Below are 24302 nucleotides of genomic sequence, written 5' to 3' on the forward strand. Positions count from 1 at the left end.
GTATTTTCCTGAATCCTGTCCCAAATATTTAAATACATTCCCTAAGCAAATCTTTGAGAAACATCTGTGACCATTATTCCAAATAATTTAAGCAAGAAATTATTCATTTGCAGTTCAATCAGCAAATTGGCCATGCCTGGGAGCTGAGCTCCCTTTTATGCTCGTAGTCAGCCACGCGCATCTACCCCAGGGCATGCTGCTTTGAAAGATCCACCACCGTTCTTAAATACTTCAAAGTGAGATCACACTCTTTACAATGTCAACCTGAATTCACACCATCTTGCGGGGGAAGATTTTTTTTCAGATCGTGAGGTAGATGCAGATTTCTCTCAAGCAGATGCAAACCCCAACAATTCAGTCAGATGCACTGACCCCAACAAGTCAGTGCACGCTGGCACCTATAGGGCAACGCTTCCAAAACTGATCAGCACGGTGACGATCCACATACATCTTTCTGTAATTTTAAGATAGGCAAGTAAATAACCTTCAGCCTGAAACTACTCAGTTTTCTCATTTCTTTTATTTACTCCATCTTGAAAACCAAGCCAGAAAGCTACAAACCCCTAACCTAATCTTACTGTTTGAGTGCAATAGCTGTACCAAATAGACACTTCTTTTGTTTTCAGCTTCTCAGATCTTATAGATTCAATAAATCCTGTCTTTAACTGTTTGGCATTACCAATGTTGTCAACTTCATTATTTGTCCTGGAAGATGGACACCCGTTTTCATACGTTCAGTCAATACACATGCAAACAAAACAAGTTTTTATTTTAAGCAATGTGACACACTTGCACACACCAAGAATTCAAGACTTTGCTTTTTCATCCCAGCTTCTTACCACTAAATTCCTGTTCAGCTTGTGTCCGAATCCTGAGCTTCAGTGATGATTTGGCACCCTCAAAAATTTCTGCACACCCATCAAGTTTTTCAGTTAGGTGGAAAACTGCACTTTTGAAATAGGCAGCTTCCCAACTCAAAGGTGTTCAAGGAAAAGCAAGACCTGGAGTTTTGCTGCCATTCTTGAGGTACAATTTGGCAGAAATTACATATGCAAACCATTCCCACTAGATGTTTTTGCACATACAGATCTGAATTTCCAGGCTACTGCCTAATCATTTGCTCCTTTCCAGGTGTCCTTCTCCTTCTGCACCCTTTCTTCTCTCTTTCAAATCAGTTCAGGCCAAGTCTGTGTGTTGCCTTCAAGCTTTCAGGAGTGCTTAATGCAGCTGCATTTCGAAAAGACCTCCACTTGAACTTACAGACCCCTGATAAACTAAAAGCCCAGGCCATCTGGCTGTTCCCTTTTGGGTGGACATCCCAGCCTGGAGGCACAGAGTAATGATGTGGCTCCTCACCTGAAGCCCAGACGAGATGTCACCTGTGGAGCAGCCAAGTCCCACACACCAGCAGTAGGTCATTTGCAGGAGACAGGTCAGGACAGGGGAGGCAGCAACTCATCTCACATGAAATCCAGGTAGTGATACCACGACTTCGTGCTACCGAGCTACCTCACCACCTCATCATTCCAGCACCATAAAGCACATGACCTTCCTGAGATACAAGACCTTGAGGCCCTTTTACTAATCCACTTGGCCTCTCTCTGCTCCTTGTGAGCATGTGCTGTTGACATACCAACCCCGTGCATTGAAATACGAACCTGTGCTCCTATCTATGTATAGGGGCTCCATGCATGCCCACGAGTCCCCATTCCATCCCCATGCTTCGGTGCTTCAGTGTGACATAGATGAGGAGAGTGAAAACAGACTTGTGTAGATCTGAAGGGGACTGTGGGATGGATAGGGGGGGATAGGAAATAGTTTTTTCTGGTTGTAGATCTTACCTAGTCCCTCAGAATTGGCTCTGATGTTCAGGACCATGCTTAGCACAAAAATTACAGGAATTGTTTAGAACTAAAATAAAAATGTATTGAAGCATAAGGAAATGCTTGAAAAAACACATTTTCTGAACGTTTATTAAGTACTAAATTTCACTGAACTTGGAAGGTAATTTTTTTCATTAGAGATGCTCAGGGCAACTTAAGAAATGCCTGTATAATCGCTCAACTTGAGGATGAAGCAAGCAGCTTTGCTTGTTGACACGAGCATGCAAGAGGTAAAGTGACAAAGAGAAAGAACACAACAGCCCCAGCTGTCAGGCCTACGGACAGTGTACCGCACCAGAAAGGTCACGAACATGCTGTAAATCTGTTGCAGCATTTCCAGGTAATCTTGCCCTGCTGAAGCTCTTGCATGAAAACCTTTGCCTTCGGGGCCAGCAGATGCTCCAACAGCCTCCCAGATGATGCCGGGACTCATTTGCTGCCATGTACCTTCTCCTTCCTTCCCTCCCTGCGCCGGCTCCATCCACCCACAGAAAATGTCTGGAAAAAACAAATCTCAAGGCACATTTTCTGTGCAACAAGGATAAGGAACATTTCGACCCCAACGTTTACTTCAGAGATGTTCACTTGACACGTGAATGTCTCCTGCAGTACCCACCCAAGTGTCTTGTTGTTCCTGGGGAGGAGGGGGGCTGTTACCTGTGGATGGTGAGTACGGCCCCTCTCTCTGACTGGGAGGAGGCAACATCCTCCACTACGTGCCATTGCTCTGAGAAGATCCAGGGAACACAGAGGCTTGGAGCAGCTTACACAGCGCCAAGAGCTTTTGATAGCAGGACACCCTACAGAAGACCTCAAATCATGTATGAATTGTTTGGTTTTGGTTTATCCCTGTTGTGAATGTTATAAAACCAGTGCAACATCAGCCCTCTCTGCTCCAGAAACGCATCTGCAGTATCGGAAAGGTTGGCTGCCCAGGGCTCCAGCAACAATAACGTGAGTGGTAAGGCAGGCTTGAGGGGACGAGGGAGCCGGCGTGTGAGTCTGTACTATCCATGCTTAAGTCAAGGCCAATAATCCCTCACTTCCATAAGCAAAAACTTCACTTAAAACTTTTAAGTCATCTGATTAAAACAGAAAAAAGAAAAAAAAAAAAATCTGTTGTATGGCTGTAGTCATCAGCTATAATTCTGCATCCAAGGTAATTAAAACATAAAAAACCTTTTACTCTTTACCACAACCCACACTTAACACTTTGCCTTAAAATGCAGAGAGCCAAATTTCAGCCACCCCCTCCTAAAATGCAGAGCAATTCTGCCAAACTTCCTTCCACGCTCTTCATTTGATGGTAAAGTAACAGAGGTACCATAATTCACTTGATATCATTCTTTTCCTGCTAATGTTTTATTCAGACTGAGCTTCATTGATAAAGATGAAATTTCGGACTCATGATTGCTCCATGTTTACAAAACATCCAGGCTCCTTTACATCTTGGTTAAGCATGAACAATCACCAAACACACAACTCCCTAAAAAAAACCCGCATACCAAAATTGCATATTTTGAATTTTTAAAATTCACTAAACAAAATTTCACAGAGTGAACCCTAAAGCCTGTTTGCCAGGAAAGCACAAGCCAAAAATGGAAGTTGGGACCCTCCAGGAAAAAAACAAAGCTGGACCCCAACGCATACATCCTTCCCATTAAACAAGCAAATAAATACACATTCCTACAGAGTAATTTGTTCTAAAAATGCAGGTGCTTGAGTAATTACCCACAAGTTTTAGCATAAATTTTGGTTGCCCAAACAGTACTAGAGTCACAATACATTTCCTTCTTTTTTTTTTTTTGTGGAACTGGGCAGTGATTTCTTACTGGACACCAGAGAACAAAAACTAGACAAGAACCTGATGATTTTGACACAAGTCATCATCTGTTTCTCCACAGAGAAAAAATACAAAGACGAGGCTGTTTTTTAAAAAATTAAATAATAATAAAAAAATTTAGAGGTGTATATAGCAGCTTCACTTTTTAATGCCAGGTATTGGACCAAGGAACGGGACAGACTGCACTGCATTTTTAAAGTAGTATGACTATCAACATACTTGAGAAACATTTTAACACTGTATATTACAACAAACTATTTAGTTCACTTCTACACAAGTCAGCAAAAAAGCTAGGTGATCCGACTTGATATGGCAGCTGCAAATTTAAAATGATAGTCACAGTCTAAAGCCAGAACAAAAACATCTCCAGAACTCCTATTTATAAGAAAGGAACGAACGTATGCACCGCACGCAGAACAAAATCTTGAGGTTTTACTTATTGCTCTTACACAAGGCTGTGAGCAGGCAAATGTCTGGATCAGAAATTAGGTCAAACATGCATTTCCGCAGGCACGAAAACTACGGAAATTCATATTAACAAAACAATGTGCCGTGTTACGTAATACAGGATGGTATTCCGCTAATATAATACTTACGTCATTAATACCGGATAAACTCCAGGTCTGCCTGTTGCATAATGCGTTATGCAGTGTGGTATTTTAACCTAATTTCTGATTTCTCTTCTGTACTGTGCCCTCCGGGTAGGGCCAATGAGGGGCGGTTTTCAAGACAGCTGTTCTCTGCCAACGCCAGAGAAACCTCGGCCTCAAGAGCTTCGGTTGGGCAGGTACAGCCAGGGGGAGGTTAATGTTATCAGCGCTGGATCTCCAGGACCTGCTCTTTGACTGCCTGGGGATTTTGTGCAGTCATCGACAACTCAGATAAACAAACGCAGAAGTTGGTGCAAAATCCACCAGTGCCTTGTCCTTGAAGCATCTTCCAGCTATGCTCTACGCTCCCAGTACACTCAGCAATCGCTACAGGGGATAAGGCAGTAGAGGGTCGAGTCCTGTATCTGGTCACTTCCTCAAGAGTCTTATAAAGGCAAGGGTTTTTTTTTTGTGAACTGGCTTTCCTTTACACAAGGAGCAGCATAGCGCGGATAGCAGGAGAAATATGGTTACCTACTGGCAACAAGAGACTTGGACGTTCACAAGACACGTTTTGGAATACCTGCTGTTCCCTACTGCAACCAAATTAAACATGCTGCGGAGAGGTGTCCATGTGATTACAATACTCTTAAGTCAGGTTCAAGGCATACTGCACATAGGCCTTGCACGAAAAAGGCATTGAATGTGTTATCTGAGGAAATTTTTTTATTATTTTTTTTGCTGTGCTATGCATACATACGACAGTAGATAAAAATCAGCACAATGGTTCCTCTCCGTACATGACCCAGTAACAATTAAGCACCTTATATGCTATTCTTTAGTTAACAGGAATCAAGGAAGAAAACAGTGGTTTGGGAACAGGGCTAGGAAGAAATCCAGCATGAAGTTAGAGGTATGTTCCTAACAGAAGTCCTAGCTGAGAATGTTTATTGTGAACCAGCAACTGGATTTTGTGACATAACCTGCAAACCACCGACGTCTACAGGGCCAATTTGGGCACTGCATAGTCAAAATTTATGTTCTCCGGTGTTATATGGCATTGAGCAATCTCCAGTAAATTATTAGAAAGGGCAGCAGGTAAGACGACAAGCGGAGGTCACGCTTCAAGGAGGTTACGCTTTGTACTTGCAAAAAGAACCCGTGCAAATCAATAGCTTTTTCTGTCTTATTAAAGGTCTGTCATGTGCCCCTTGATCCAATCCCTAAATCTCACACAAATTTCAGCTTTCAGACTTGCCAAATACCCAAATTCACACTGAGCTCTATTTTACTTACGAGCAGCACTACTAAAGCCGGTGGGACTGCCTAGAGCAAGGCGCTACTGCAGTAAAGGCTGAGGAATTTGGCTCTTTCCAAGAAGTGAACTGCAAATGACTGGGGTTCATGACACTCAGGTGGAGGGAGACACCAGCTGTGTTTTTCTCCAATCTGTCCTTACAAACACCAACATTTATAAGGCTGGAATGTGGGAAAAGGCTCCATTATGGTCAGACAGACATTTTGATACGAGGACAGCCACAGTGGTTTAGGAGGGGTAGCCCACCCACTAGAGGGTTAGGTTGGCCTCGGTTCTCCTCCCAGCTATGTCACTGCCTCTTACTAGATGATTGCACATAAGGGTCCTTGGTCTCAGTTGGGATGGTGAGGCTTCCTTAGAGCAACTTCTGCGTTACACCATTCACGGATGCACAGTGGCATCCCCTAGGAAAGAGGGGGGCAAAATAGGTCTAAATTCTTTAAAAACAATTAAGAAAACCCAACCTCTAGAAAAAGATAAAGAACAATTTTCTATCACATCCTTGCAGGAAGGAGTCCTAGGACCTCTCATGACCCATTTCTTCACTAATGACTATAAAGGCCAGGTCATCAGAAAGCCCTGCTGCCAGATCAGAGGTAAAACAGCATGTCCAGTGTTTGCTGTTCAAAGCCATCCTTTGCATGAAGCCCGTTAGGCAGAAGTGTTTGGCTGCATTTTTAGGTATTCCTCCCAGCCCACTTTGCTTCCCTGCTCAGAAGCTCCTTCAAATAAAAGATGCTGGAAGTGCCACTTCCCTGTAGCTGAAAAAAATGGGGAAAAACAGACAGGCAAAAGACACACGCCACGGAACAAAATGAATTGCTTGTAAAATGCTTCCTTTTAAAAACTACTGTACAACTTTCTAACTTGGTTTAATTACTGTGCAGTTTAAAACATACAAAATGCCTTAGCAGCTAAATGATTTCTTGGTTTTACAAGTCTGTCTCCCTCCCCGCATTAAAAAATAATGCATGTGTGGACCGGTATTGAACACCTTGTACAGAGTCGCGCACCAATTCTCCTTTTAATTCTACATGGAGCAGTTTTGATTTTAATCTACTGTGTTTAGAGAAGAGCTCATACCATATACTTCACAGTATAACCAGCTACATAGATGTCTTAAATCTCGTAACACGATAAAAAAAATCACTGTAAGTTGCAGTCCCTTTGATAAATGATTATGGTGACGCATGCAGTCCTCCTCGGTGCCACTGCCGCCAGACACGGGACGTGATTTTCTCCGCACGCTGCCAAGAGACCTGATGCCACCCCAGCGGGGGCCATGGCCGGCCGGTGCGCCGCTGCCCCCGTGCACAGCGTTCTGCAGTCATTGGGCAAAGCTGCGGCGAATTGTCTCCCTCGACCCCACCACCACCACCACCGACCCGACCCAACCCCCCGAGGGAGCACACACACCCCTCCCCGCCTCAGCCGCAGGAGATCACCGTGAAGCGCTTGGAAATGCACGACATGTTGTGGAGGACAATGCCCAGGAGAAAGACCAGGACGCAGGCCACCAGGATCACAGTGCAAACCCCCGACCAGGTGGAGCTTTTCACAACGCCTCTCCGGTCCGGCTCCTCCGCTCCCCCCTCGGCGGGGAGGCCGCCCTGCAGCGGCTGCTGCTCCGCCGGGATCGTCACCACCGCCAGGGACTTCTGCTGGCTGCCGGGCAGGAGGCGGCAGCCGATGTCTCCCGGTAGAAGCGCCCTCTCCTTGGAGAGGGGCAAGGGGAGCATGTAGCACCCATTGCTGGGGAGTTTGATGAAGACCGGGGTGTGCTCCGAGGTGTGGGGGATGGCAATGACGGCGATCACCTCGGGGTCATCGGGCAGCTGCGACACAGAGTACCCCGGTGGCAGCTTGGTGATCCCGCGGCACCAGGGGCACCGCAGGTCCTTCTGGCTGGTCCTCATCTGCTGCAGGCACACCGAGCAGCAAGTGTGCTTGCAGTCCAGAAGCTTGGGCCGCCGGCGGGGGCTGTAGTAGTTGAAACAAATCTGGCACTCCAGCAGAGAGTCCTGGGACAGGGTCTCCATGGTGGCCAGCGCAGGGAGGCACAGCGGCCCTCGCAACAAGCCTCACCCCGGCGCCCCGCAGGCAAGGGGCAGCGCCCGTCTTCCAAATACTTCTCCTCAGGGCAGTGCCCGCCTTCCCGACACTTCTCCTCAGGGCAATGGCGGGCAGCAGCTAGGGAGAGCTGAGGAAAACCTCCGGCCTGAACCTTTCAGTACCTGAGACAAACAGAAAAATGTGAAGGAACAGGTTAGTTACAGGAACCAGTGGGAATAAAAAAGCCCAGTTAAGGGGGAATGAAAACTAGCACTGGCCTCGTAATCTGGCAGGAGAAACAAATTTGTGACCCTTAACAAGAAAGCATCTTCCCACTGCCTTCACTAAACTGCCCAGCGGCAAACCTTGAGGTCACCCATCACTAGATCTCCCTTTTTTTCTTTTTTTTTTTTCAAAACCCCTACCAACCCGCCAGTCTGCCACTCACAGTTATATTTATACCCGTAACAGGGGAGGCTGCAGTTCACTAAGCAGTTCCTTCGGCATCTACCTCCTGTCATATTCTCACGACTTTTCAGCCCTTCCTGCACCTTAACAATTGTTCTCATTTAATCCTTTAAACCCCTGAGGATTTTTAGCTATTTGGCTCAATGCTAAGTCTGTGTGAAAGGTGGGGGGAAAGAAAAAATATGTTTAAACGGATGCATTTGCACAGGCCCCTGCACTTATGCCTGTGCATGAATGAGCAACCAAGTAACTAGACTGAAACACCCACATTTGCACACAACGAAAAGGAATGGCATGGTTTTCAGTCCAATTAACTGTTTGCCTGGTGACACGAGCAGCTTGTTGAACATGGCCCTCTGAAACATACGCCTTCTCAGTGATGAAAACTTTACCGGAGACAAAAGGCCCAGGACCATGGAAAACCATGGAGAACAATCTGTTCCTGCACTGAATTAAAGGCAAATTGTTACTAACCTTCTTCTACACTATTCATTATAAAGGGATTCTTTGCATTTCCCCACGTATTTCTTACAGCTATGGGGAAAAAAGCAGCTGTGTTTACTTCCACAGCGAGTTGTTTGGCTTTGTTTGATTTTGGTCACTCCAACGCATCATAAATATGGAGAGGGTGACATTTTTACAGCTCTTTGCATTGCCTTCCCCGCTGTATTTAAGAAGTATCAGTTTGAATTTGCATCCAGAGAATACAATAAAGAAAACTCAAAATATTTGCACGATGACATTTGATATTCTTTTATTGCACTGTTACCCCCAAAAGAGAATTAACGCCAGAGGACCGCAGCTGTCAGAGGACTTTTTCCATTCCATACAATTATTTCATACAATCATACAATCATCTAGATTGGAAGGGACCTTTAAGATCTGAGTCCAACCACTAACCTAACACTGCCAAGTCCACCACTAAAACATGTCCCCCAGCACCATATCTACTTGTCCTTTAAATAACTAACTCCAGGGATGGCGATTCTACCACTTCCTTGGGAAGCTTGCTAGATTGCCTGCCAACCCTTTGGGTGAAGAAGTTTTTCCTGATATCCATCCTAAACCGCCCCTGGCATGATTTGAGGCCATTTCCTCTTGTCCTGTCACTTGCTACTTGGGGGAAGAGACCAACACCCACCTCACTACAACATCCTTGTTGGGAGAGGTTGTGGAAGTAGTTGTAGAGAGCGGTAAGGTGGAGCCTCCTTTTCTCCAGACTAAATAATGTCAGTTCCCTCAGCCGTTCCTCATCAGACTTGTTCTCTAGACCCTTCACCAGCTTTGTTGCCCTTCCTTGGACATGCTCCAGCACCTCAATGTCTTTCTTGTAATGAGGGGCCCAAAACTGCACACAGCATTTGAGGTGCGGCCTCACCAGTGCCACGTCCAAGAGGACAATCACTTCGCCAGCCCTGCTGGCCACACTGTTCCTGATACAGGCCAGGATTTCTTGCTCTTCCCTCCCAATCATAGCAACGAGGTTGCAACATACTAATCGATCTGTGACGTCCATAAACCAGAAATAACATAGTTCCAGAAGAGAAAGCAGGTACGGACGTGGGGTTGCAATGTGGGACAGCCCCCTGCACCACACTGTCCCGTGTCCTGCTTCTGGCTGTTGCCGGTATTTGAATAGGGGAAACAAAATACACATCATCTCTTCAGATGCCAATGACTGAGATATCACTGACACTGGCAGAACTGGCCCTGCTGCTGATTTTGTAACAGCAGTGGATTTTGGCTCAGCAGGCACTTCAACAAACACACAGTGACAACCCTGACTCAGGAGAGAGCTGGGGCAGTTATGAAGGCAGGAGCTTGTGAAACACGGGCAATAGATGGCTGCAGGGGGAAACGGCACGTGCCAGCCGCCCAAACGGCACTTTGGGGATGCTTTGCCTGAACGTGGCACAGAGGCCACTGCTGGGAGAGACTCCCACCAGCATGAAGCCAGCACAGGTCCGTGTGGCGCCTGCTCTACACCAGTGTTACACATGGCGTTAAAACAAATACTCTGTGTGGAGAGGGAGCCTAGCACTGCCAGGCAGGGGGCTTTGCATTCACCGCCCGCATGCGGGCCACGCTGAGGGAAAACGGAAGAAAATGAGTAGAGATTTTATGTTCTTTATCCTCTCCTTCCCGTTACCATCTCCACATCCCTAGGGTACAGGCAGGCACAATGGAAGACTGTCAGAAAGAGTCATTAGAAGACTGGCATGCAGCTGAGAGAGAAAAATAGGGCAATTCCCAGCTGAAAAACATTAAGAGACAAAGGCCAGATTAGAAATTAGTTATAGGAACTCAGGAAGGGATCACTGAAGCCATGAGATCCAGTTTTCAGCAACAAGCAACCCAGCAGTTCTGTATTTTGCACAGAAGTATGCATACAAAATCTTCAGTTACGCACTGCCCAAGCCAAACTTGAGCTCAGACATTACGAGACGCAACTCTGATCTGCTGTAACTACAAACCTACCAAAAAACCCCAAGTATAACACTACTACAGTATTATTACTGAGAAAAAGCATTAATGCCTGGAAATTCAGATGGTAAGGCTTATGTTTAAAAATAGAGTGGAAGTACTCCTTGTGCAGATGTAAATCAGCATCTCTGCATAGAAGCTCTGCCCTCCACATTTTGGATGTCAGTGAACTGACTGGTGAAGTTCTCTGACCTCATTTAGCTGTCACCTACAAACATCTCTCTCCATTTACGGTGCTAAAGGTAAACCAGTTTCTATTGATGTGAATGTGATTGGGATCATGATCATTTTTCTGACCTCATATCCTTGTCCAGGAGTCATATACGTATAGTCGTGCGCTATCAAGCCCCTCATCCCTGTCCCAGTGACATCCTTACAGTAGAAGACTAGGAGAGAATGAGATGAGGTATTCGGTACTGAAGAATAAAACAAGAGTCACCTCCAGGCAAACAGTGTGCTAAGGAAAAAGAAGAAAATCCATCCCAACAAGAAGATCTTGGCTGGTTCGAATGCTAAGTAATGCTGTGAAGCACTTCTCCATGAAGTCAAAGTTTTAAAGCATTGGTGCAATCTAAAAGAAGAAAAAGGAAAAGAGTAGAGCCAAATTAAAAAGTTAAGATAGGGCTTACCACCTAGATGACATACATTGTCCAGATATGTGCAGATATATTTGCAGAAGCTGTAAACACACTGACATCCCCATTTTGACCTGGTGCAGAATCAAGGAAAAAATCACTTCCAACTATGTGTCTTGAAGGTACTTTTTTCCTTTCCTTTTTTTTCCCCCCCGCCAAAAGAACTGTAAACATCATTCCAGGTAACAAGGTTACACTGTGCATATATGTGTATATATAATTATGACATTTCTTACTTTCCCAAAATGTCTCAAATAATGATCAGAAGTGTATTTTGACAGACCAGTGGCAACATCCCGTACGCAGAGAGGTTAGTATGATTCCTTCAAAATATGTCTAAAGACAAGTTAAAGAGTAGCCACAGCCATCTAACCCCTTGGCCTTTGCTGACACTGCCTGTTCAAAGGTTGGTTATCTCGCTTCATGGGTGCAACGTAACTTTATTCCCAACGATACTGAAAGCCCCACAACCCTCCTGCACTCTGCCACAGCTCCGTCTGGGGATAAAAGAAAGTCAAGCCACCATCTACAGTCATAATTAAACTACTTAACATCTATTTGATTCATTTTGCAGTATGTAGTTTAGGAAGCAAAAAGCCACGGGAGTTCTCTCCGTACTCTTCTACCACTTCACTTTAAAAACAATGCCAAGATTTCATACCGCAGTAGACCTCCTCTTCAACAGGGATCAGAACTCTAGTTTGTTCTCAGCTTACACCCACACAAGTTGGGGGTACTGAACTATCACAGGTGAACACCTCGCTCAAAGCTTACTCAGACTGGGCTCTTCTCGGTGCTTCGAGCACAAAGACCAAAAGGCAGCTGGGCTGCACGTGCACAACTAACATCAGCATCAGCCAAAAGCATTACTTTGCCATTATCTGCTTGTCACCCAGTGACAGGGTGATGCCCAAGGCGGGCGAGGGGACTGTTTACAGGAAAACGGGGGGGGGAAAGTCAGCAAATATCTGTAGGGGATATCTGTAGGTCTCTGCAAGAGAGACAGCGTATACGTATGTGTGGAAATGGGCACCCATGTGGAAGGGAGAGCTGGGGACTATGACAGTGAAACCATACACACAGACACAGGCAACTGCAACTGCGAGTAGTGACTGCCTGGCACAAACCTCACCGCAACTGGAAGCTCTTCAGGGCTGACACAAATGAAAACTAACTGGGTATGAAAAACCACAAGCTCCAAAACTCAAGTGTCAGAAAGGTGCAGCAGGAGCAAAGGAAGCGAGAAGAGACAGGCCTTGTAAAGAAGCACCGGGAGACCTCTCTGCCTCACCAGCACCCTCTTCCCTTTGCTGCGGGTCTGCCCAACATCCACAGGGCTGCCGCTGGATGGCGAGACGAGAGATTCGCGAGCGGTTACAGAGGCACAGGGAGGGACCTGCAAAGCTGATGACCTCTGCAGCAGAAGATCAAGGTACAGCCTGGTGGCTGAGAGCACGGCACAAAGGTCCTTCTTGCAGGTTTGGGCTGCCCTCTGTGTGAGTCAAGAGGTTCTAAGATTTGAGAAACAACTGCATGACTCAAGAGCAATAAAGGTCTGGAGAATAAAACAGGTAGGTATTTCAGCTGTTTGTCAGTCACGCTATCTGTTGGTAACAGCCCCAAGCTCTCTTTTGTGGGGTGAGCAAGAGGCCAGGAATGCCAAGGCATCAGCTTCCTACTCCCCAGGAAGAAGGGGGAAGGGGCATTTATTGCTCTCTTGCAATTCGTAGCTTGCCAGCACAACGTATGGAGGTGCTGCAGGAGGTGAACAGATGCAGGGTGCTGCAGCTAGTACAGCACAGCTACAGACGGCGAGAGGAAGAAGAAAGCACAGGCTTGCTGCAGAGAAAGTTCTGCACAAACCCTAACTATAAAGTGGTCCCCAACTGGCCAGGTCAGAAAAGACAGCTGATTTTGGAACCCAGTGCAAAGAAAGACATTGAACATCCATGACAGGAGCACAAGAAGTCAGAGAACAGAGTAATGGCAAATCCTTGGCTATTGACATAACATTTTTTCTATGTAGGGCCAGCCCCAGTGATACTAAGCAATGGAAAACACAGCCTTGAAGGGATGCTGCTCCACTGGAGAACTCAGAACTACCTTCACACGTACTTCCTAACTTATTAGGGCCCAAAATTATATTAACTTGAAAGCTCCAAAAATATACTTTAATGATGCCTGTGGAATCTAATACAATTCACAGAAGATTAAACATCATATCACATTTTTAAAGACTGGCTTCAGGGCATGCTGATGTGATCTGATCACTGAAAGAAAGCCTCAAAAACTTTGCACAGACTTATGCACATATTTAGGCATGCTCTACTTGCTGTACGGCAAGGTTAATAACAAGACTTTCAGCAAGGCAGCCCATTGACGATACTTCACCTTTCTGAAGGAAGGTTCATTACGTAAACTCCCCAAACACATTAAGAATTCTTTGACAGTATTACTGAGAATGTATGATTTATGATGAAGAAAGATCCATTCGTTTCAGGTGCCCTTAGGCTGGAAACGAGATGGGGGTGAGGCGGGGGCTACTGTTCTCAATAGGGGAACTAATTGCAAGAATCATCTGCCCACAGATATGGAAGGAAACGTGTGCTAGAGTCGCTTTAAACTGCTAGTGAGGAAGAAGGAACACATATAATATTTGGAAGGATTTCTGCTACAAAATTCAGCATCTGTATATGTTTTCAACAAATTCATGTTTGGACAAAACACATTGGGGCTGTTTCAAATGCCCAGGACGTACTACCTGATTCCCCCTGAATATCCTTCACTAAATGATCCTATTTATTTTTAGGCTGTTCTGTAGCACTAATTACCATAGTAACTGAGAACAGCACAACGATGAATTAATTTATTCATCACAACACCCTTGTTAAGAGAGAAGCATTATCATCATTATATCCTTTCATCATCTAAGAAAAGAAGTGTTGAGAGACAAAGCAGTTGGTCCAAGGTCATGCAAGCAAAGCACCACCCAGATCGCCTCGAAGCTCCTGGACAACTTCATCGCAGCTCCATGTTTCACCTCATGAGCTACCGGGCAGAGGCGACAGATTCTGGACAGCTTCTTTTTTGCAACAGAGAATCAACAAAGCTCAAAAAACCACCCACTTCTCCCCATCTCTTCCAGCTGGCAACATCTCCATGGTATGCCTGAGATTTTTTGTGGCTTTCATTGAACATACCAGTTTTTCCACAAACCGTGAAAATCATGAGAACCTGTGATCCAGAAGTTAAAGTACCTCCACGGACACAGTTCATCCACCATGTAGCTTACAACTAACTGAGAGACTATATGCATTTCGAGGCACATAAAGCTAACAATAAGACAATAAAGTTAATCCATTCTTCTCTCCAGAATTACCTATTTTCCAGGCACCTTATACTAAGCCACGCAGTCTACACCCACCATCCTTTCCATTCAGTTATTCACAACTGCACAGAAATATTGCAGAGTAAAAGTTTTTTAATTTGGCCAAGTCCTTAGCCAGTGCAAGCTGGCACTCTTCCTTTAGCTTTAGTCCAGCCCTTGACAAGATAAGAATCAGATGTACACACTCCCGGATGCATAAAGCCACAAAAAATTAAGCTGAGTGAAACTGTGATATACGAGCCTACAACATCCTATGAACCAGCACCAGAAGATCCATACTGATGGAGAATCTGTTCTGGATGATCTCAACGGCGCAGATCAAACACAACAGCAGTCATCCTGCCTCTTTGGCAGCTGAGCGACTGGAAGTGGATCATGAAAAAGGAGCCTAGTTGCAAGGTGTCATCCCACAGCATTTACCTTAGAAATTGTCACCAGCCAGCCCTTGCAACAGGAGATGGAGGCAGAAAGGTCACCCACAGGAATGTAACTAGATGTAGAAGTTTACGGTTTTGGAGCAAAAACAGATCAGGTAAAAACACCAACCTTTGGTGTTTATAGAAAACAGAGAGAGACTCACATGCTTCTCGTTGTTCCATCTCACATCGACAGCTGCGCTGCTACCTCGTTTTATCTGCAAACTCTGACATGTCCACATTCCCTGGCTCCAAAGACCTTATTTTGGTCAAATATGACCAGGATAAGCTGCACTTTGTTCCAACAGCAAACACTACTAATCACCTGCAACACGCCAGGTCAGCAAACGACGGGTACAGTTTCTTACTGCTGAGTCAAAACACTACACCTACGCTCATCAGACAGTTTCACGCGAGGTGCTTTACCAGTGAGAAACACTGTGTGAAATCAAAATATTCCACAGAAACGTGCCCATTTCAGACAGGCAGAGACAGAAAGCCAACAGCTTTCCTGCCCACCCAGCCCCTCGGCAGCTCTCCGTACAGGTGCTCCTGGAGCCCAGGCTGTGGGAGCCTAACCTGCTCCTCACCAGCCCAACTCTGACACATCTGCAGGTTTTTGGCAACAAGGTCAAAAGCTCTGGGTCAAGCTGCCCCAGAGCTACAGTTCCCTACAACTCCCATGCTCCCTCCAGCCCAGCAGAGCACAGGGGACCCCCAAGTGCAGCTCTGCCCCGCTAGAAAAGGCGTGAAGGTGCTCCTCACCACTCCTGCTGTCTCTATCAAAAGGTTCCCTCTCAATTTGCAATAAACAAAATCTCCAGCATTCAAAGCATCCCAAGGGATGGTTCTCATCTGTACAGCCCACTCTGAGCACAACACTTGCAGGGCCATTAGCGCTTCTTCAGTTTTGCTGGCTGCTCTTAATTATGCCTGACTCACTCCCAGGGTGAGAGGAATTAAAAGCCAGGTTTTTCCACTACCAAGTGAGAGACCCAGTTGCCATTCAAACTGACATCAAAAGGAATAGGGGTGGGAGGGGTGGCATGAAAAGAAATCTACCCCTCACCCCCTGAATAAAAGCAGCACCAGTAGTTATTTATGACCAGGACATAAGGATCAGGTGGTTGGCAAAGAGAGATTTAGAAGTTGCTTCCCTAACTTAAAGTGAGGTCACAAGTTAAGTGATTGAATCATAGAATGGTTTGGTTTGGAAGGAACCTTAAAGATCATCTTGTTCCGACCCCACTGCCATGGGCAGGGGCACCTCCCACTAGACCATGTTGCTCAAAGCCCCATCCAGCCTGGACTGAACACTCCCAGGGACAGGGCATCCACAATTTCCCTTGGCAACTTGTTCCAGTGTCTCACCACCCTCACAGTAAAGAATTTCTTCCTGATATGCAATCTAAATCTCCCCTCTTTCAGTTTAAGACCATTACCCCTCATCTTATTGCTCCACTCCCTGATAAAGAGTCCCTTCCCCATCTTTCCTGTAGACCCCTTTACGTACTGGAAGGCTGCTATAAGGTCTCCCCAGAGCCTTCTCTTCTCCAGGCTGAACAACCCCAACTCTCTCAGCCTGTCCTGAAACCATAGGTACTCCAACCCTCTGATCATCTTCATGGCCCTCCTGTGGATCCATTCTAACAGGTCTGTGCCCTTCTGGTGCTGAGAGCTCCAAAGCTGGACGCATTATTCCATGAGGGGTCTCACAAGAGCAGAGTAGAGGGGCAGAATCACCTCCCTTGACCTGCTGGCCACGCTTCTTTTGATGCAGCCCAGAATGAGGTTGTCTCTCTGGGCTGCAAACGCACATTGCTGGGTCATGTTGAGCTTCGCATTAACGAACACCCCCAAGTCCTTCTCAGGGCTGCTCTCAATCCTTTCTCCTCCCAGTCTGTATTAGTGCCCAGGATTGCCGTGACTCAGGTGCAGGACCTTGCACTTGGCCTGGTTGAACTTCACGGGCCCATCTCTCAAGATTGTCCAGGTCCCTCTGGATGTTATCCCTTCCCTACAGCGTGTCGACCGCGCTACACAGCTTGACGTCGTTAGGAAACTTGCTGAGGGTGCACTCAATCCCACTGTCTATGTTGCCAACAAAGATGCTAAATAGCACTGGTCCCAGCACTGATCCCTGGGGGAATGCCACTCATCACTGGTCTCCACTTGGACATCATGCCATTGACCGCAAATCTTTGAGCACGGCCATCCGACCAGTTCCTTATCCACCTAGTGGTCCATCCATCAAATGCGTGTCTCTCCAATTTAGAGATCAGGATGTTGTGTGGGACAGTGTCAAATGCTTTGCATAAGTCCAGGTAAATGACGTCTGTTGCTTTCCCCTTATCTACAAACATTGTAACCCCATCATAGAAGGCTACCAAATTTGTCTGGCATGACTTGCCCTTGGTGAAGCCACATTGGCTGCCACCAATCACCTCCTTATTTCCCATGTGCCTTAGCAGAGTTTCCAGGAGGGTCTGCTCCATGATCTTGCCAAGCACAGAGGTGAGACTGACTGGTCTGTAGTTCCTCAGGTCTTCCTTTTTTCCCTTTTTGAAAACGGTAGTTACGTGTCAGTGGGAACTTCACCGGACTGCAACGACTTCTCAAACATGATTGACAGTGGCTTAGCAACTTCATCCACCAGTTCCCTCAGGACCCACAGATGGATTTCATCAGGTCCCATGGACTTGCATACCTTCAGTCACTAAGGCCAAAATACTACAGCCTTACAGGAGGAGCTATGGGTGTTAAACTCGCTCTCAGTAACAGCTTTTAAATGCAATGCAACATCTTCTTCCTAAAAGATTTTCATTTATGGCAACATGACAGAATTCAGTGGCACTCAAAATGCTGAGAGAGGCATGAAGCACCTGATCACTTAAACGACAAATTGTGCTCTCCCATTAGAGCTTTATGCTTCATCTGCCATTGATAGAATTTGCCTGATACCTGAAGAGAAACTTAATTAAAAGATTCTTCCCTCCCTCCCCTGAGGATTTGGTATTAGACTTACAAAATACAACATCAAAAAAAAAAAAAAGTCATTTTAAATAAAGCTCAAATGCAGGCGTTTGTCACTGATGCAGGTCAACGGGTGATGGAGTGGGAATCAGCTTGAATTAGTGTATTAAGACACCAGTCTATAATTACAGGAGAGAGTGCTACAGCTCTCTGAGGTCATGGAGTGGGTTTTAATAAAACTAGGTCACAACGTCCCTGCCTCTGGGCCCAAACAGAGGAGGAGAGAAAGGAATCGAGACTCACACATTCATACGCTGCCTGTACAATGCGAAAACTGAAAACTCAATTTCACACTTACCTCAGAAAACAAAAGTCCTTCAAATGAGAGTTTTAATTGTTGCGACTCTGCTCTGCGCTTCCACCTCCCACCTGCTTAACGTGCCCTGCACTCCCTGCACTCATCGTGAGGACGTGATTCTGCGACCCACACCACTGAAGAGCTACCTTCACACCGCTGCTCTCAAGGCTGCGAAGGTTTGGGGGTCCTTTTGTTTGGGTGTGGGAAGGGGTTACTTCTTTTTTTTTTTTTTTTTTTTTTCAGAAAAAGGAAAAAGGAAAGTGCAACACACCTACAGGAATCAAAATACTACATCCTTTTACATTGAAATAGATGAGATTAAGAAATTGGGAAATATTTTATGAGAAGCCACACAACAGTAAGTAAGAAATTTTTCTTTCATAGACCACAAAGAAGCAGAATAAGGTTTGAAGGAGATTAGACAGGGCAGGAGGAGCTTTTTTCATCTTTCTACCTTTCTCATGCAACCTGCCAAGTGGGCAGCACAAGGGAGTAAAGCCCCCTGTTTCATATAATCATAGAATCACAGAATGGTTCGGGTTGGAAGGGACCTTAAAGACCATCTAGTTCCAACCCCCCTGCCATGGGCAGGGACACCTCCCACTAGACCAGGCTACTCAAAGCCAGCCCAGGCTGCTCAAAGCCAGACAGTTTGTCAAGAGAAAAGGTGTAACAGATGTCCTAACACTGAAGAACCACTTCCAAGAGCTTATCTTCACAAGAGGGTGGAAGATAGCCAACTAATATGCCTCCTCAAGGTCAACTGCTATGTCATTTCCTAATGCAGACAAATCATGATCTTCATGCATTTTCAGCCTCTGATAAGCGCTACAGCTACTCCAGGTCACGGCACTGGTCATTCTGGTTTGCAGACTAAACCAAAAGGAACTGGAACTGGTCCAAAAGCCCTTTTCTTATTGGAAACTAATCATTCACCCTGTAACACTTCTGGCAGCTAGTAGTATTAATACCACCCTCGCTTCCTGAATTTTGGGAACAGTCCAACTCCCACTGCAAATATGGATCACAAGCAGAGTTAGACCAAGCCTGAACTGCATATATATTGATGATTTCCTATTTTGTGATTTATCTCTCTGTCTTTACACCAAGTAAAATCCTCCAAAAGAGATTTAGCAGGCTATACTGGATAAATAATTTCTTCTAATACTTTTCCCAACCACACGTTTTTACCCCTGACTATAAAAACTCCACAAGCTCCAGTTCGGACAAGTTATGAAGCACGTGGCCTGACATTAGCTACAGAAGTTAATGGGATGACACACCCTCTTGAGGTCAGTTACACATTTACATATTTAACACACATCCATCAACACAGCCAACACAGAACCCGGTGTCAGCAGCCACAGGCAGATCAAGGTAATCTCGAAGTGCAGATGCCTTCGCTTCCCTTGCACCACCCTGAAAACGTGCAACCTGAGGAAACACAACACAACCTTCCCAAAACAGCTGCAACTGGTTGCACATCAACTAACCCGATCAACTCCACATCATGTCTCAAAGCCCCAGTACCACCAGCAAAAATTTCAGACTACTGGCGAGACAACAAACTGACACCAGCAAAGGTTCTTGTCGCTCTCTTTCATGCCCACAGACACGGGCATGCCCCGTGAGAGAAACAAGCAAACTCCCATGAATGGACTTCTAGGATGAAGCCTGGGACAGAGTGAGGGGACTTGCATCGAGTCTTTCCTTCATATGAACCAGCACTGTGCGCAGACAAAAGTAGTCTCGCAGCTAAGCAATGCTGTGTTCTCAAGGTCAACGATCGTAACTCAGGTTAGCCCCCCCACAGCCCTCTCTGGTGGGCTGAGATAAATTACGGGTCTGGGAGACTGGGCTCAAAGCTGCAGAGCTGCTGCCTCTCTGCTCCGGCAGCCAGGCTGTGATGGGGACCGGCAATTGGCTGCTCAAATGCTCAGGCACAGGCAGATAAACTACTCCTGCCCATGTTATGAGAAAGCTACTGTTGCCTTCCTTCACAGAGACGGTATTTGATTCCAAGAGCCACTCACCTTCTGTAGCTGCAAGAAGTTTATCAGACCTGCCAAGTTTCGTCAGGCTGTATTTCATTCTTTACAGCAAATTTCAAAGTTCGGGCCAGACATCACCCATCATACTTCTGCCAGTCAAAAGTCTGGCTTCTTTTGAAACATCTTGGTGTGAAAATGCTCTCCATTTGGAAGCATTTACTAACAGTATACAGCATTTTTGCTGTATGAAGGAGTGCAAATGCTGGGAAAGGACTGTGTTACGCTACATTACACCAAAACGATCAAAACGAAGCAAACCGCTTTATCTCTTAATTTCGGGCCTAGTTCTGCAGTCCTTGCAATGTAGCAGCAGAACAAACTTAGAAAACATAACTAGCATAATATTGCTAATGCTCAAGACTTCATCGCCACCCTGAAGGTATACGGCCACAGTGAGTCCTAAGCTTACAGGATTACAGACAATCAATTCAGTATGCAGGTAAAAGAAAGCTGCGAGACCAATTTTTCTGAAGATGGGCCTGAAAACATGAACTTCAGAAGCCCCAAATCCCAGTTAGGTAGGTGGAACCCCTAAACTTCAGTCTCTGTCTTGCAAGCCAGTGTCATGATTTCTGCACGTGAGTTAGAGCCAACTATAGAAATGCAGTTTTGAGGTGAACAAATTCATTGGCAGTTTTCTCCTTAGGCAAAAATGATCGTTTCCATTAAAATGTCAGCTCATTTCAACTTTCATTTCAATTTGACTGCTTTCTTTCAGAAGAAGAAATTTATAAAAAGGTAACACAAGAGGCAAACAAAGCTTTTTGTATTGACTCCGGTAACAATTTTTCTTCTGATGTGGTCAGACACCCAGTGAGCCAGAAGTATCCCTTACTCACATCGCTCCACTGCTGAATGTGGAATGCCTAAGTCTAGCAATACACCATTTCTTTTTCTTTCCTAGTCTAGAAAAAACAAATGACATAAATACACTCCAACTATCAGCAGCGGTTTCATAGCAGCATGTTCTCAAAGACTAATTCAGTTTTTTTTGGTTGTTGGCTTAAAAAAAAAAAAAAAAATCACAACACGGGGCATTTTCAACAGACAAGTCATGTTTCACGATATGATCAAAGCCTGAAGAGGACTACGTGGTTGATAGGATTACTGGCTTTTACAGGTGTTTCTTGCTAAGGACCTAAAGGATCTTATTTTGAAAGGGCAGGTGGTTCAGGGCTTTCTAAAAAAAGTCACATTCATGCCAATGCTCTCACGAGTACATCCCAAAGTCATTAATTGCTTTTGCAGACTTACATCAGATAAGCTTCACCACTTATTTCCAACATGTATTCCATGTAGCATCACACAGAACAGGGACCAAAGAGGTACCTTAGGGACTGCTAAAAGAAAGAGGGAAAAGCCGAAAAGTCTGTGTTGCCACTCGAGAAAGTGCTGCATTGGAAGAGATGATCTAAGAAGACACAGCGTGCATGCACGTAGCTTTACACATCTCTGCAGGGTTCAACCAGATTCCACTCAGTTGAGGTCTTTATTCCATTTTTGTTACAGGACTATACCTGTGTGCCTGTCGTGGTTTAACCCCAGCCAACAACTAGGCACCACATAGACACTCGCTCACTCCCCCCACTGGGATGGGGGAGAGAATCAGAAAAGTGAGAAAACTTGTGGGTTGAGATAAAGACAGTTTAACAGCTAAAGCAAAAGCCGCCCACACAAGCAGAGCAAAACAAGGAATTGATTCACTACTTCCCATCGGCAGGCAGGTGCTCAGCCATCTCCAGGAAAGCAGGGCTCCATCATGCATAATGGTTACTTGGGAAGACAAAATGCCATCACTCGGATTGTCCCCCCCTTCCTTCTTCTCCCCCCAGCTTCATATACTGAGCATGATGTCATATGGTATGGAATACCCCTTTGGTCAGTTGGGGTCAGCTGTCCTGGCTGTGTCTCCTCCCAACTTCTGTGCACCCCCAGCCTGCTCACTGGTGGGGTGGTGTAAGAAGCAGAAAAGGCCTTGATGCTGTGTAAGCACTGCTCAGCAATAACTAAAACAATACGTGTTGTCAACATTATTCTCATACTAAATCCAAAACACAGCAGCTACAAGGAAGACAATTAACTCTAGTCCCAGCTGAAACGAGGACAGGGCCTTACAGTGGTGCACTGAACATTGGAAACATCAACGCAAACAACCAAACTGATGCCAAAAAAACCACGCTGACTTAAGCCTATTGAGGATTTGGCCCACAGATAGAAAATCAATGTTACAAAACAGATTCAAAAAAATACCTCTTTTCTCCTGCAAAAACAAGTTCTCAAGTAGGATGAAAGAAATTTCAGCTGTGGACCCAGATTTGCATTGTGCCACAAACTGCAACATCCCTTGCTTTCCAGCCAAAAGGCTTTCAGAATTATTTAGTTTACTGACATCATTGTTACTTTTTAGAGTTGAGTCAGTATTTTCCTAACTTTTGCTTAAGTGATTTCACTGTCAGGTGTCTTTCACTTTAATGATTACTGCTTTTGGTTTTTTGCCAATCACAGAAATGATCAAAATATTTTACTAAATCAAGACATAAAGAAAAGAAATATTTCATATTTTGCCAAGTAACAGCATGGATCGGAAAAATCCTTTCTATTCTTTAAAACACTCCTTCATACTGTGCTCTGTGTTTTTTAAGCAGTGAAGTCTCTGCCAGTTTCCTTCACACTGAGTTTGCAGAACATCTGCTAGAGTGAGGTCTTCGCCAATAAACAGGGTCCTTAAGTGCTATGACAATTAAAAAAATAATGTAACGATCAATACAAATAATCAGTAATATTATTATTACTAATATCCATGCTCTTTAATCTGACCTCTCATCTTCTAGAGCAGCTGCCTCTAGAAAAGAGAGTGAGGAGAGCAAGTGCCAGCAGGTGGCACTCCAGAATACAAAGCAATTAAGCACCAGGGCCTGCAGGACCAAGAGAGCCAGTTCTGCTTGGCTGTCCCACTAGCTTGCTTTAAGCACCCTTCAGGAGGTTTGGTTTGGTTTAGGATGACCACCTCCACTTTCCTGCTCCCAAACAGCAGGGACAAATGCTGCCAGTCCCAGCTTTTAGCACCATCAGGTTACCCTGGTGCAGGGTGGGATGCATCAGCCAGGTGAGACGCACCTTGTGCAATCCTTTCTAAAAGAGTAGGTTACCAGCACGCCCAAAGCTCGTACTTGCTCCCTGGCTGAGGGGAGGGCTCCCACAGGGCAGGCAGAGTTGCCTTCCCATGTTGTGCATGGAGAGGTGGCAGCGTCTTACTGCCTCCCACCACTTTCCTACACTCCTCCACACGGGCAGCAAGCTGGGATATAGCTGAAATAATGCTGGCTTTTATTGCTTTAAGACAGCAACAACAACAAAATACACACCCTAACGATTAAGAAACCATCTTCCCTTCTGCTTATTTTTGGCTATGCACCACACATACAGCGTTCACCTGCAGGGTTACGAAGCATCACTACAGACGGTTCCTGGAGGCATGGTGAAGACTCCCACCCTTCTCTGAGCCTTCTGCCTCACCCCAACACTCGCACTCCTCCCGCGGCAAGGTCAGAGAAACCGGCACTTCTTCCCATCAAACACCGACTGTCAAGAAAGCCTCTGTCTAGTAGTCCCGTCAGCCAGAAAAAATAAATCCACCTCAAAGAGCTGTGCCTCACCTGGTCTTTGCAACTCTCATCCAACTGTAAGAGCGAGAGCTCGTTTTGCTCTTACTGGAAACCCTCCCAATCCTTCAGTTTTCAAAATGAGGCCCTTTAAAACACTGTGCAACTTGGGGGACACAGGAAGAGGTACACCCTTAACCCTAGGAAGATTGTGCTATTCTCTTAGAAAATGAAATTTTAA

General features: G+C 45.5%; 1 protein-coding gene across 12 annotated transcripts in view; it reads right to left on the reverse strand.

The window, feature by feature from the left end:
* Positions 1 to 478: 478 nt before the first annotated feature.
* The window catches only part of RNF152 (ring finger protein 152), a 51380-nt gene continuing 27556 nt past the window's right edge, over positions 479 to 24302 (reverse strand). For 4 of the 12 annotated variants that reach the window (XM_054190426.1, XM_054190429.1, XM_054190436.1 and 1 more), the window contains one exon: positions 479 to 7868. In XM_054190426.1, the coding sequence (XP_054046401.1) occupies positions 7062 to 7673 (612 nt within the window). In that variant the 5' untranslated portion in view covers positions 7674 to 7868 and the 3' untranslated portion in view covers positions 479 to 7061. The other 8 variants (XM_054190434.1, XM_054190427.1, XM_054190435.1 and 5 more) reach the window with 8 other exon arrangements.

Source organism: Rissa tridactyla, chromosome 2 (genome assembly GCF_028500815.1).
Source record: "Rissa tridactyla isolate bRisTri1 chromosome 2, bRisTri1.patW.cur.20221130, whole genome shotgun sequence".
Taxonomy (NCBI): Eukaryota; Metazoa; Chordata; class Aves; order Charadriiformes; family Laridae; genus Rissa; species Rissa tridactyla.